We start from the raw sequence: 14,108 nt of genomic DNA on the forward strand, positions 1-14,108 counted from the left end.
AGGAGCTATTGACTTTGCAAGAACTTGGACCGGCGTCTAAAAAAGACCCACATGAGAAGATGCAAAAATATGTAGATAACTCATGACAAAGGGAAAAGTGAGGTAGTAAAGTGGGCTCAGGTCAAAGGAAGCAGAACCGAATGCTTTTAGATCCTAGAGGGGTCCGAGTAGGCTCTGAGCGTCCTGAGAGTCAACACGGAGAAGGAGAGCTGGACTGTCAGGAATCACATCACAGTGACTTGACCGTGAAGGACAAGTTGCTCGTGACGTTGAGAGGCATGATGGGGGAATCTCCCCGTGGCCCCGACCGGGGAGATCCTGAGTGATGGGGCCAAGCACAGGCTGTAACCTGTGCTCTGCTTTCCCAAAAGGCGGCATCAGCCAAGAAGAATGGCTTTGCCTGAGAATGGGAAGCGCAGCCCCCTTGCAGGCCAGGTACTCCTTTCGAAACTCAACTGAAGAGAAGAGCAAGGGCTGGCAAGGAGCTGGAAGAGCTGATAGTGAGGTCCTCACAGTGGATGTGTGCGAAAGGCACCCCCCCCCGCCCCCCGCTCGCAGGCAGCCTGGTCCCTAGGACATAACCCCTCTGCTGCTTTCGCTCCATCTCCTCCAGACCTGTGTCCTCTGCTTCTTGGCAGAGTCACTGACAGCGGAGGGATGCTTTGCATCTAGTTCACTTCTGGGGCCCAGGGGCCATCCTCCACAGTAGCCCAGGGTTCTCCTTTCCTAAGTTTGCAGCTGCTACGTGACCCCAAACTCCAGAGTGAGAGCGTCAGGTGTTAGCGCTGGTATCTGCGGCAGACGGACGCAGGACTAGGATGGAGCAGCTGCAGCTCTTTTGGTGTGACGAGGGAGCTGGAATAGTTGTAGCAGAATGCCGTGTACCCGGGAGCCAAGCAGTCCTGCTGGGCTCCGAAGACCGAGGCTTCTTTTTTGTCCTGAGACCCAGGCCTGGATTTCTTTTCCCATCCTTGAATGCGTAGGCATGGGGCTGCACTGTGGAGGCAAGCATCATGGTGCACGCCCCAGGGATAATCACAGCTTCCTCTGTTTCTGTTCTGTGCAGAATAAACTACTTTCTAAAGATCTGTCTCCCGAGCACACTCCAGCTTCTCCCTCCTGCCTTCCATCTCCTGATCCTGCTGCTACTTCCTCTCCATCGACTGTTGACTCTGTTTCTCCTGCCAGAAAGGTAGTCATCCCGTACCATTAGCTTCCCCCACCCTCTGCATGTTCTGAGATCTTCTCCTCTGCCCACCCTGTGCAGACAAATGCCAGGAGCTTGCTTTGGAAGCGATGAGGGTTTGTAAGATGCTTTACAGCAGTCCCAGATTCATTTGTTTTTGTGTTGAAGCAAGCCCCAAAGCAGAACAGGCAGCACACAAAAACTGGCCGAACAGTGCTGTGCATCTTGGCACCCACCATATGCCACTGCGTGCCGGATGCCGAAACAGGGGGAGGGCGGCACGGTCCTTTTACTCCAGTTTTGATGATGAACAGCACAGCAGCATAGAAATGAGTAACATTTTACATAGGAGGTGGCCAGTATTTGGTTGTTTTTGACCTAGCAAAATGGCAGCTTCACATGGCGAACCTACTACTTGTCAACACTATCCATGAATTCCGAGGCACAGAAAGGGCAAGTTTATAGGAACCCAGGGAGGGGGAGAAGTCTGGAAAGGATTCACAGAGTAGGCAATATGGGAAACAAGTGTCGAAGGTTACACAGAAAGGGAAGGGCATTTCAGAAAGGTCTAGCATGTGCAGAGGAAGGCAGGCAGGGCTTGCGTGAATGGAAAGAGAATTCTGGTGTAACTTGCTTTGGGAATAAAAGTATTTATGGGAGTGTGGAGGATGAGGGTGAGAGTCAGTCTACTCTTGGTATTAAGGGGTTTCATTCTGTCCTCTCATAGCCACAGAAGCCACTGCTCTGTGTTCTAGAAGGCTGACTCAGGTAGTGGTGCAGAGGTCGGCTTGGAGCGGGGGTAGGGAGCGAACTTTAGGTAGATAATGAAATGCGCCCTTGAACAATTTTTAGATTGTGGTTGTGGAGGAATTTCTGGTTTCCCTCTTGTCCTCCTGTCACTGAGTATGCTGAGAACACTGCCAGGTGGGGGTGGGAGAGGGCTGGTCTCTGGGAAGCTTGGCCCCTAGAGTGGATGAGCCTGAAAATGGATGTGAAGCCCACTTTGTCTAGCTGTTGCTCATGAGGAGGCTTGGTCCCTTCCTTGCAAACTGTGCTCCTCTGAACACATCTGGTCCATCTAGCTCCCCAGGCTTGTCTGGGCGTGCAAGGCTGAATGTCCCCCATCACAGTTACTGCTCTTTTGCTCCCATGCTTTAGGCTAAAGCTCAAACACCTGATGTTACCTGAGTGTACAAGAGGAGCTGTCTCTTGGTTTGTAGTTGGGAGTCCCACCCCCAGTGACTTCCCACTGCTGTGGGGAGAAGAGTACAGGGAACGTCACTAAGAAAGGAGCAAGGAATATTGTCAGCCCCCCACTCCTCCACAGTCCCAGTCGTGGGTGTGAATGACCCCCTGGAAGGGCAGCAAGAGGTGACATGGAGAAACACAAACACCTCCAGCTCCATGGAAGATAGCCATAGCCAAGATGCCTAGCGTCTTGCTCCAGGTCAGCCATTGGTCGGCTGTTTGACCTTAAGTCTCCTGACCTATCTGGGCTTCCGTATTTTCTCATCAACAAGAGAGTGGTTCCTGGCTCATGTGATAGTGAGCTCTCTGGGTGGAGACTGGCAGTTTTGTCATCACCATCACCAAGGCTGCGGAGCAGCCATTTTGCCCAGCTCGGGAGAGGAGCCTCCCCCGGTGGGGATGGTACTTGCTGCTGTGACAGCCATGACAGGACGAGAAGGGGCGAGGTTGCCTGGGCACAAGCAGGCAGTGGCTGGTGCTCCTGGCTGGGCAGCCAGGCCCACACCGTGCTTCTCTCCTGCTCAGCCCCTCTTCAGTTAGCCCTGGTCAAGGTCCCTTCTTGTCTCTGCTTTTCTTTCATGCTCATGGTGGCCTGGCCTGAGGGCAGAGCTGGGACAAGAAAAGCTACCACCCTTCCCAAGTTCCCTGACTTGATTTCTAGTAGGTGTTTGATCTCTAAGTGCTGGTGAGGCCACCAGGGTCTGACACAGGCACTTCTGTCACGTCTGTCAACATCAATAGGCACGTTCCCCGTCACATCTTCATCATGCTCCACTGGAGCCCTCGGCTGCTTCTCCATTGCTCTTCAAGGAGCTTTAAACCAATGTCACCCATGAAGCAAGGCAGTTAGTGAACATTCAGCCATTCAACAAACATCTATTAAACAACAGACAGCTCAGTGTTAGGCACTTCAGGCTCTTGGGATAGGTATCAATGCAGTTACATTCCTTCCCCGGTGAGACTTATATCCTTATAGGTGGAAATAAATGGTCAATGATAATATAATATGTGAATAAACTGTACAGTACATCAGAAGACAAGACAGTACATCCTATGGAAAAATTATAGCAGGTAGCAGGGACCTGGCAGGCTGGGGTTGGGTAGGAATTTAAAATGGAGTGGTAGGAGGGCTCTTCCTGGGAAAGAGAACTGAGCGAGAGTAGAGCCACAGATAGGAAAACAAAGGTGCAGAGAGGCGACTGGTACCCAGCCCTCCTGACCCCAGCCCAGTGTGAATGGAGTCCTTGTCAGAGGCACCAGCCCGGAGGCTGTGACCGCATAGAGCTCAACATGGAGCATGGAGAACTGCAAGTAGAGTGGGCTTTGGGATGGCCAATCTCAGGCCCTCTGCTCCCCCTACAGCTCTGTTCCTTGTTTCTACCAGGTTGTGGTAGAAGAGTCACCCCTATTTCTTATTCTTATTCCATTTCTCTAGCCAGCCTTGGCCATCAGGCGATAGTATAATTGAGCTTATTAATTACAGGCTGATGTGCCTGTCATAGGGTGGCTGGCAGTGAGTGGAGAGCTCTTAGAAAGGCCACCCTGGGACATTAGGCAAGCCACTCACCTTCTTTGTGCCTTGGTTTCTCCATTTGTAAAAAGGACCCAATTTGGACTCAACATTCACAATACCCTTCAGATCTCACTCTGAAGCCCTTGTAGGCAGTTAGGAATGAGTGGTGAATTCCAAGTTTCAAGTATTCTTGGAGAGGATACGGCCAGTGGCCCTGCACTCCCCCCTCCACACACCACCAATATCCCTCCCTCTCCTGGGCCCACCCTACCACTGATTCAACACTGGACTTTGTGCATGTACAGAATCTGGCAGGGTGATGGCCTCCTCTGAAGAGAGGGTTGGCTGCCCCTTAAAGTAAGTGGCAGCCTGGTGACAAACCACTTCATTCAGTCCTGAAGGAGCTCCGGGAGCCTCTCCCCTGGAGAGAGCCTGAGACCTCAGTGCTTCTTTCCAGCAGATTATGGGCTGTTCTCACTGCCCAGGGCCACAAGCTGGCCTCCATTCAGGGAAGCCAGAGGAAGGAAAATGCACTTAGAGACTGATGTTTGGTCCCTGGCAAACTTCAGGCAGGCACCGTGTCTCTATTCCTGCCCTAGAGCCCTACACTCCAATTCTGAGGATCCAGGGATAGCCACCTCCACCTGGGAGCAAACCTAGCCAAACTCGTATGAGGACCACGTGTTCCTCACAGGGATACAAACTTGGATCACCAGTCCCGACAGATGTGGCCAGGGCTCTGCCTTCAGATTCCACTTGCCTGCCTTCTCAGGTGGATATTTTGCTCTAAGATTCAGTGATGCCACTGGGAGTTTGGCCTGAATGGTGTCACATGGCTTCCTTAGGTCCTCTCATTTAGGATCTAGATCTTTACCAGAGTCTTGTCTTCCAAGGACTGGACTAGGGATCATGTCCACTCGTATGTTCCCAGCACCATTCGACTCATCCATCCCATCAGACCGGCCCTCCTGTGGTGGTACTGGCCCCCAATCAACCATTAGTTAACCTCTCTTTTCAAGCAGGGGGGCATGACTGCCAGTCCTTTGCCAAGGCTGGTGAGCTCTTGTGAGAACAAGATGGCGGCTGAGTGTTTGTGCAGCGGGGCAAGAGGGGACTGTGGGTCAGTCTTCCTGGGTCAGAAGAGCAATGCGCATCACAAAAGGAGCTTTCTCTACATGGGGCTATTTGTTCCAAAACTCGATTTGCAGGGTTTGCTGCAGAGATTTGTACATTGGAGCAAAGCTAGGTGAGTCTTTGCTGGTTGCTATGTCTTTGTTTCATTTGAGACAAGCCTAGATCTCAAGGCCTCCCTCAACCTCATCATTTTTCTCTTTTTTCCTGGGATAAGAGTGCCTTTGGAAGTATACTATGTGTATCCCAACATGGGGAATTTTAGTTAGCAGAGTGCTGGTGTGTCTCAGGGAGGCAGGGCGCTGCAGGGAGAAGAATATGAGCTTAGGGTCGCACTTGGGTTCAGAACACCAAGTACTCACTGTGTGACCTTGGATGAGTTGGTGGGCCTCTCAGCGCCTCAGTTTCCCAACCTATAGAATGGAGATGACGACAGCTAGCCCTGAGGGTGACAGGAATAATGCCATAAATTGACCAATGTAACATGCCTGAAGGATCCAGTAAACATACTCTTTCCCCAGTGGAGGAGAATTCCGGAAGAAAGCTCATTTACCTGAAATGCATGTTGATTCCTCTCTTTCTAAAGGCAAAGAAGTCACCTTCAGGTTTCCATTTCCATCCCAGCCACTTAAGAACAGTGCGGCCTCAGGTGAGTTAGAGCCTCCCTGAACCTCAGCTCTCCCATCTGCGAAGGGGGATTATGAGACCCACCTCGCAAGGCCGTGAGCATTGCACACGGATGGGCACAGCACGGTGCCTGGCACCAGTGGACACAGGTGCAGATGTGGGTGCCCACTGGGAGGTCACGGCCACAAAGGCCTGCCTGAGTCTCAACTCCGAGGGTGTAATTTCTGGACCTCCTCAAAACAAGGTGTTTTCGAACCTTGCCCTCTCTCCCCCATGCCCTGAGCATATCCCTGGGCATGTAGGCCCACCGCCTGTCCTGTGACGTTCCTCACGCAGGGACTCCTCAGAGAGGAGTGTCAGCCCAAATATGCCCAGGAGACCTTCTCTGGCCCTGCCTGTCAAAACTTCCTCTTCCAGTGAGCCCTCAGCTTGGAGGCCCTGGAAACACCTCCTCACCCTGCCTGAGCCGTGTGGGCCTCATGATGTTCACAGCAGGCCAGGTGGTCATGGGGGCCCAGCTCTGTGGAGAAGCCCAGCCCAGACACCTGGTATTCTTGGCTGAGTTCCAGGCCTGAGGTGGTGGGGGGGCGGAGGGGGACATTAGCATTGTTTGGCCACAGATGGGCCCAGGAACCTGTTTCCTCCTTCCTTCAGAGCACATGCCCTGTGCCCGGAGTGTAGACATGAGTAAAACACAGTGATGACATTAGCGAGTGCAAACCAGAAGGGAGTGGAGAGCAGGGTGAGAAAGGCTTGTCCTGTTCTGAGCTCAGGCTGCCAGGGTTGCCTCCTTTGTGGGGGGGGGGGGGGTGTCCAGCCATCTGCTGCAGCCTCTGGGATCAGTGCTGGTGACAACAGTCCTGTCACCATGTTTGACTCATCAAAGAGAAGCTGGTGCGCTCACCCTGGCTGGGCTGTATTGGTCTTACTCATACAGAGGAGGGAACCCAAGCAACCTAGAGATTTTCAGAGTGAAGGCCATCTAAGAAAGGAGAGAAGAAGTTCCAGAACATGGAAGTGAAAAGCCACCCCAACGGCAGTGCTTTGAACTATCTGCCAAGTGCTTCTTGGGAGCCCAGTGCCATGTGAGGTGTGGCCCAGGTTCTATGGGGACCCTTTTTTGCAGTCCTGTAAGGATGGAGGTGGTCTCTCCATTTTATAGATGGGGCAGCTGAGGCTCAGGGAAATGGTGTATGTGAGATTATTCTAATGGAATGTGAGATGTTGGCCTGCTAGAAGTGTCCAGCCATTCCAGCTTATTCTAGTCAATTAACCAAAAAATAATTAGAATTCAAAAGAGGAAAGAGGGTAGTAAGAAATACTCCGATTCTTCAAAATTACAAGAATATTGAAAGATACATAAAGGTTTGCAAAAGCAGCCCCACAGCCCTCCGAAATGACCAGTTCTTTAAAAACTAGTGACTGGGATGGGATCATTTTTGGCTAAATCTTTTTATTTGGCCAAACTCTCCTGAGTTGTCAGCTGTCCTCATGACTAGTCCTCCGGAGGTCTTTCAGTGGGTGAATCTCCTTGTTGAGAACCCCTGGATCTCGCTCTGAGGTCAATACCAGGATGAGTTTTCTGGAAGTTTCTCTACAAATTGATCTCTCTATTTCTCAGCATCCCAAGAGCCTAGTAATTCCTTGGTTGGCTGGGGCAGTGCTACTCCAAGTGTGGTCCCTGGGCAGGCACTGGTCTGTGACCCAGTGAGCATGGCAAGTGAAAGTGAGCATTAGACACCTGTAGAGCAGTGTGGCATTGCCATACAACCAAGTGCACAATCATATCTCTAGCAATTCCCTTGTGTTGTGTCCAGAAATACCAGGTCACAATAGATTAGAGATTTTTTTTTTTTTTAAAGTAAAACCTGGTCATTTACCACTGATTGTTTGAGGAACAGTGAGCTAGCACATGTCTGTCTGGTCATGTCCTCAATCTTCTAGAGCCGATGAGGTATCCTGTTAACAAGAAACATAGAGAAGAGAACCCATAATCCCCAAGGAAATGTTTGCCTCCACACTGGTCATCAAGGGTAGGCTTCTGGGCCCCCCCCCCCACCTCTTGAGATTAGCTCCCCATCTCCTAGTCTCCTTGTGACCTCTCCAGAAAGTCCAGTCCACTTCTTGGTATTGGCCAGTGGTGACCCTGGGATGGTTTCTATCAGGTTGGGAGGGGCAAATGGAGACCCAATGCTGCTTTCTTAAGGGTGCTTTCCTTATTCTTGGCAAAGCCTCTGAAATGGGGTGGGGTCTGTGATTGCAACTGGGAGAAAGGAGCCTTTATGGCCCATACTGAAAGACCAGTTTTGTCTTTATCCTGGATTCCCTGGCCAGGTGACACTGGATGGTGCCCTGTCCTGGTAGAAGAACCACGCAGGCCCATGACGACACAGATGTGTTTGGCGACACCCACCAGCAACCTTACAGCCCTCGGCAGGCTTCTGTAATTGCTCCTTAAGTCAGGATTGCACAAAAGCTCAGCAGCACAAAGTGCCTATTAGCTAAGTGGTTAATAAGGTCCCATTAGGGGCTTGTATTTAAAGCCTTGGAAAGTACAGTCTCAGTCTCTGCTAACTCAAGGGAGGCAATAATTGCGCGTGGGTATCATGGCATCGCCGTGGAGTCTTTCTGGGAGAGTGCCTCACAGCTAGTTCACACGCTGGGCTATTGGAGAGAGCCCCACAAGGGCAGTGTGGGCAGCCGGGTAAATCTCACCTCCGCTGTCTTCCCTCCCCTCTTTGTCTTGATATAACCCCAAGAAGTAGTTGGTATTCTACAGCCTTTGTCTGAGGGACCCGTGTTGGGGGTTCCCGGTGGGGGGGTGCAACAACAGACGAACAAAGGCTTGTTGTCCTGCGCCCGCGCACCTGAACCCTTCTCGGAAACTGGAGCCAAGTTCCTTGGCATTGGCAAAATCCTGCAAATGGCAGAAAGTGTGCCTGGAAGCAGAATCCTAACCTCTCCCAGGCTGGGCCAGCTTGGAGGGTGAAATGGGTATGGGGTAAGTGGCCTGGCAGCTGCTGCTACTGGGAAGGAGCAGGCTTTGTAAAGCCTGGAGGGGCCCCGTCTGTCTGAGGCGTGAGGTCAGACACCCTACGTCACAGGCCCACGGCCGTATTCCCTACAACCCCAAGACCCACACGTGGTCGGCGCAACTGTTCCAGAGCGGCTGTCAGTGTTAGGGCTTCCTTGATGAGAAAGGGAGCAGGAGCCTCGGGGAGAGAGCCTCACTCTCCCCCACCTGCTTGGCATCCTTCCCTCTTCTTCCTCATATAGTGGCTGTGCTCTTGCAGGAATCCCATGAGTTGGCCAAGGCTCTGAGTATGGGCCCTGCTATCAGGAGGTGGAGAATTGCTGCCATTTGCCCATTGGCTTTGCCGTTCCCGGAACTTCCTGCCTTATATCTGAGCCTCTTGTAGCAGATTAGATGTGGCCTCCCAGGAGCAGTCCTGGGTTTAGATTGAGGGCATTCCTTCAACCTCACACATCACAGTTGCTCGTTGTTGCAACGGCCGTCTGCCTGTGCCACTCCCAGAAGCTGGATACAGAGGCCGCAGAGGGTCTGGAGCCTGCTTCCTTCTGGAATCCTGGGATGCGAAACAGTGTTTCCAGAATCCCTTACTGTGGTGTGTGCCTCTCTGAAGAGGAGACTACAGTGTTCCCAGGGTGGCCTTTCGTAGCTGGTGGGAAAGGGGGAGCAGGTTGGGATTTACCGGAGGGTGTCTTATGATTATGCCCTATCTGCTTGGGCTCCAGCAGCTGCCCCAGCTCCAAGGCACATTGATGGGGACCCAGACAGGTGGGCATGGCCATCATGCCTTCCAAAGCACAGGTACCCGAGACCAGGCCGTGATGCCCAGGGCCCACATGGAGCTATCTTGCCAATACCAGCCTGGGGCCTCTGGGCACCGCCGTCTGGAGCCCACAGTCGAGTACGCTCTTGTTGCCTCCTCACTCCTGTTTCAGTCACCACTCTGTAGGCCCAGGGCGACTCAGGTCAGACACCACCCTTGCTCCCTAGGGGTGTGGAGGCTGCAAGGCAGGCTGGGACCTGCTGAACTCAGGAAGCAGGGAGGGAGGAGTCTAGCTCATCTAGCTCATCCTGGCTCCGCCCTCAAAGCACCAGGCACTTGGATATACATTCTCTCCCTCAGTTCTTACCCCACATCTGTGAGACAGACACGATTTTCCCCGTTTTACTGAACAAAAGAAACTGAGCTCAGAAGTTGAGAGTTTTGTGCTCAGTCTCAGAACTGGTTCATGGTGGAGTTGGGGACTTAACCCTTCCCCCCCAGTGTGGTCTGGAGCAGGGAAAGCCCACTGCTCGTGAAGCAGCAGCTCACAGCCCTCCAAAGAGGGGCGGTCTCTGGGGAAGGGCGGCTGCCATCCAGCTGTCTGTCCGTGAGGTCGTGGTTCCTTAGTGCGTGAGGGCACCGGGCTGGCGGTCAGAAGACCTGGGAAGTATTCCGAATCTTGCATGTATGTGCTCCGTGGCCTCGGATAGATCCCTCCCTGTCTCCGGGATTCATTTACCCCATCTGTGAACCAAGGAACTTAATGAATCCTGGAGGCCTTGCACCTCCCCATGGTGGTAGTTTTCCAGGTCACCTGGCTCACCCGGGCCACGGGGTTCCATTTCTGTGCTTCTCTCCACCTCCAGAGTGCCCGCTGCCCGCTCCAGGCTGGTTTTGCCTCTCCCGGGATGTTGGGTGCTATTTGCATGTGGGTGTGGAGCCCTCTCCCACATCCAGCCTGTTCGTGCTTTCCTGCTTGGTGCTAACTGGCCTCTACCTTTGTCTCTGTCTCCTCTGCCTCTGCTCTTGGGTAGCTGACGGTAGGGAAAGTGTCCAGCGGAATAGGGGCCGCGGCTGAAGTCCTGATCAATCTGTACATGAATGATCACAGACCTAAGACCCAGGCCACCTCTCCAGACCTGGTAAGGATGCGCACCCCTCAGCCTTCACCCGCAGACACCAGCTCTGACCTCCCAGAGAGGATGGCCAGGCCCACCCAAGGCCCTCTTTTCGTGGACGGGAGGCCTGAGAAGGGGCTGGACCAGAGCCGGGGTTTGAGGAGGCTGCATTTTCTGACAGACGAACCTTACTCGGCTCCCCAAGGGGTCATTTCACAAGGCAGGGTCTCTCTCCTGCTGTCCAGATTTCTGGAGAGCTCCGTGAAAAGGCCGGGCAGGCCAGCCGTGTAGCCAGGCACCCCTTACCATCAGTGTTGGGCATCCAGTCTGAGTAGCCCTTTTGCACTGGACTGAGAATCCAGTAATGGAGAAACCCTTCTCCCTTCTCCAAACAAGGCTGCCTGCTGCCAATGGCAGCCATCGGACCATACAGTTCTGGTTTCCTTTGAGCGCGTCCCCCCTGGAATCCAGAACCCCCCAGGTGCACCGCTGCCTGGCCCTCCTCCTCCTCCTGCCCCCTTGCATTTAGGGATTTGACTGGCAGTCTGGGGGCTAGAGGACACAGCCTCTCCCTTCCCTGCAGTTCTCTGGAACAGTTCTGATGCCACAGGCTTTCCTCACCTGACCTGAGTCACTGCAGGAGGACAAATGTGGAAAACATTCTTTCAGGGACCTCTCTCTAGACCCGGGCAGCCCTTAACCCCCAGGACAGATTCCTGGAGACCGCATCGCCTGGCAGGCATGTTTGTGAGGGCTGCCCGCTCCTGCCCCCAAACCAGAGCAGCCGGCCTTGGGAAGAGACCCTCCCGGGCCTCCCTTGCTGCCGGCTGGCCAGCATGGGAGCAAAATGGACCGCAGTCCCTGGAGGGTTGGGGTCTATGTTGGGAGCATTTCCTCCCCCACCTCACCCTTTGCTGCAGAGACATGAGCAGCAGACGGGAGCCCGCGAGGTCCCCGCGATTGAGGTCGGCATTTCCAAGAGCGTCAGCCTCACATTGCAAGACACGGTGTCCGTCCTAACGCACAGTGCTTCTCTCCCGCTGCCCTGTGCTCCTAGGAGTCTATGCGGAAGGTGTTTCCCCTGAACCTGGGCGGCAGCGACACCTGCCACTTCTGTAAGAAGCGCGTGTATGTAATGGAGAGGCTGAGCGCAGAGGGCCACTTCTTCCACCGCGAGTGTTTCCGCTGCAGTGTCTGTGCCTCCACCTTGCGCCTGGCCGCCTACGCCTTCGACAGCGACGAAGGTAACCCCCGGGGGCCCGGGACGGCACTGCTCTGCGGCCTGGGCTTCTGTGCTCTGGAGGCTCCGGGACGCCCAACACTTGCCAAGGAATGCGGCGTCCTCAGGAGAGCTGGTCAGAGAGCCGGGGGATCCTGCTAGAGAGACAGGTCCCCTGTGGGCGGCCTGGGGACACTCGGGAGCCGTCCTGCACCATGCGGCACCTGCTGGGTGCCGAGTGCTTTACATATGCGTTCTCAGCCAGTCTCACCACCTTCCATCCCCCCCTCCCCGCCCCATCCCGTGTGGTTGGGGAATCAAACCTGGAAACCTAGTCACTTGCTCGGCACTGCACCTGGCTTGTGGCAAGGGTCCAACAAATGATGGCATATCAATGCTGTGATTTATAAAGTGTGTATTATGGAAGTAATCATAATAGCAACCTCCCCGCTGAGAAGCAGCCTGCCAGAATGTACCATTTACTAGCCGTATAAGCCTGGATTTAGGAATCTGGTTACCTCTGGGCCCCTCAGTCACTTCATCTGTAAAATGAGGGTAATAATAGTTCTTAGGTCAAAAGTTTGTTGCAAGGTGGTTCACACGAGTTCATTCATGGGAAGCATTCAGAATAGTGTCTGGTGTATTGTGAGTCCTGGAGAAGTTTTCCTTGTTGTTACCATCATTAACTGTCCCTATTATTACTCTTGTAATGAATGGTGAACGAAGCAGGCTTTTCTGGCAAGTGCCCAATGGTCCTGGGCTGTGGCCAGGGACCCAGTGTGTGTCTCACCTGGGTCTTTTCCTCCCCATCACTGCTGCCATCTGCTCCGAGCCTTTCCCACTCCCAGGGGGCCCCAGGAAGGACCAGGAACTGGAAACAGTACTGATACTCAAAGCTGTCCGTTTTGCAGTCTTGCAACCAGCCTTGGGAAGGGACTTGGCCTCAGTTTGGTTTGGGGAGTGTTTGAGGGTTTCAGCCCCATCCCCAGCATCCCTGCACCCCTCCCCCCACCTTGCTACAGCCTGCCTCTGAGGCAGCAAAGGGTTCTCATCTCAGTGCTGCTGCTTTAAGACAAGTGATAGAAACTGCTTCCCAAGTTTAAGGTTTCCTAGGCTTGCTCCCATTATTGGTATTTTCTGACCTTGGCTTGTGTCTGCTGCAGCTCTCATTTACAGGAGAAAACCTGTGTGTGCCTGTGTGTGTTTCTTTTACAGGCAAGTTTTTCTGCAAGTCTCATTTCATTCACTGTAAAGTCAACAGTCAGCAGAGGAAGAGACGGGCAGAGTTGAAGCAACAAAGAGAGGTATGTTTTGTCTTGAAAGCGCTGGTGAAACAGGGCAGGCCCCTGGACAGGAGCTCATTTGCGAGGGTTCTTCCAAGTTAGGCCAACGTTTCTGGCTTTGGAGGAACTGAGACCCACAGGTAAACACGAGAGTCTGCTGTGCAGTGTGGAGGGTCCCTCTTCCTTAGCCTGCTCAGCAGGCCTCTGGGCTTACCCCATTCTAGAGGCCAGCTCCCAGGTGAGCGGCGGTGCCAGCTTCTCCCGAGGAGCTTGGAAGAGCCTTCCCAGGTACTGGGCTGAGGCTATATACCCAGCCATGTGAAGACTACAGGGTCCCCCTCCCCCCACCCCTGGCCTGGGTCCCTCGGGACCTCAGAGTGTTCTATGCAGGGATGCCTTCTGTGGAGACTACCTTTCCCTAAGTTTTCCCCCCAGGCTCTCGGATGTCCACGAAGTGACAGCCTGCTACATATTTGGACAGTTTGTGATAGCGCCCCCTTTGGCAGCTCTTAGCAAATACCTTCTCTACCGCCTGATTGGCCACCCACCTCCAGCAAGGACCCACAACTTACAGCCCTGTTCTGATTACACAAGTACTGTAGGCTCAGTTTAGAAAAATGGGGAAATAAATGAACGTATGCAGACAAGGAAAATTAAATCATTCATCACCACCCTGTCCTGAGAAACCCATAACTAACATTTTGTGACATTTCCTTCCAGACTTTTCCCTCTGTGAATGTATTTTAACCTAGCTGGAATCGTATCACTATGCTTTTATATCCTTCTTTTTATATATTCGCAGTATATCAAGAGCCATTCCCCAAACATTAAAAATTCTTCTGAAGCCTCATTCTGGATGCCTGTGAAAGATGGTTGATAATTTATTTAATGAGGTTTATCCTGTGTTATGTTTTTACCTTATAATTATTTTTACAACAGGCATCTTTGTATGCATGTCTTTGTCCCTATTTCAAATTATTTACTTAGAA

The 14,108-nt window shown here is 52.9% G+C and overlaps 1 protein-coding gene across 6 annotated transcripts in view; it reads left to right on the forward strand.

Moving 5' to 3' along the window:
* Positions 1-14,108, forward strand: part of LOC115524485 (F-actin-monooxygenase MICAL2) — a 223,772-nt gene that overhangs the window by 123,183 nt on the left and 86,481 nt on the right. For 3 of the 6 annotated variants that reach the window (XM_030330799.1, XM_030330802.1, XM_030330801.1), the window contains exons 21-25: positions 1,067-1,192; positions 5,665-5,727; positions 10,534-10,641; positions 11,675-11,861; positions 13,052-13,140. In XM_030330799.1, the coding sequence (XP_030186659.1) occupies positions 1,067-1,192; positions 5,665-5,727; positions 10,534-10,641; positions 11,675-11,861; positions 13,052-13,140 (573 nt within the window). The remainder of the gene's footprint in view (positions 1-1,066; positions 1,193-5,664; positions 5,728-10,533; positions 10,642-11,674; positions 11,862-13,051; positions 13,141-14,108) is intronic. The other 3 variants (XM_030330803.1, XM_030330804.1, XM_030330800.1) reach the window with 3 other exon arrangements.

The sequence above is a fragment of the Lynx canadensis genome, chromosome D1 (genome assembly GCF_007474595.2).
Source record: "Lynx canadensis isolate LIC74 chromosome D1, mLynCan4.pri.v2, whole genome shotgun sequence".
Taxonomy (NCBI): domain Eukaryota; kingdom Metazoa; phylum Chordata; class Mammalia; order Carnivora; family Felidae; genus Lynx; species Lynx canadensis.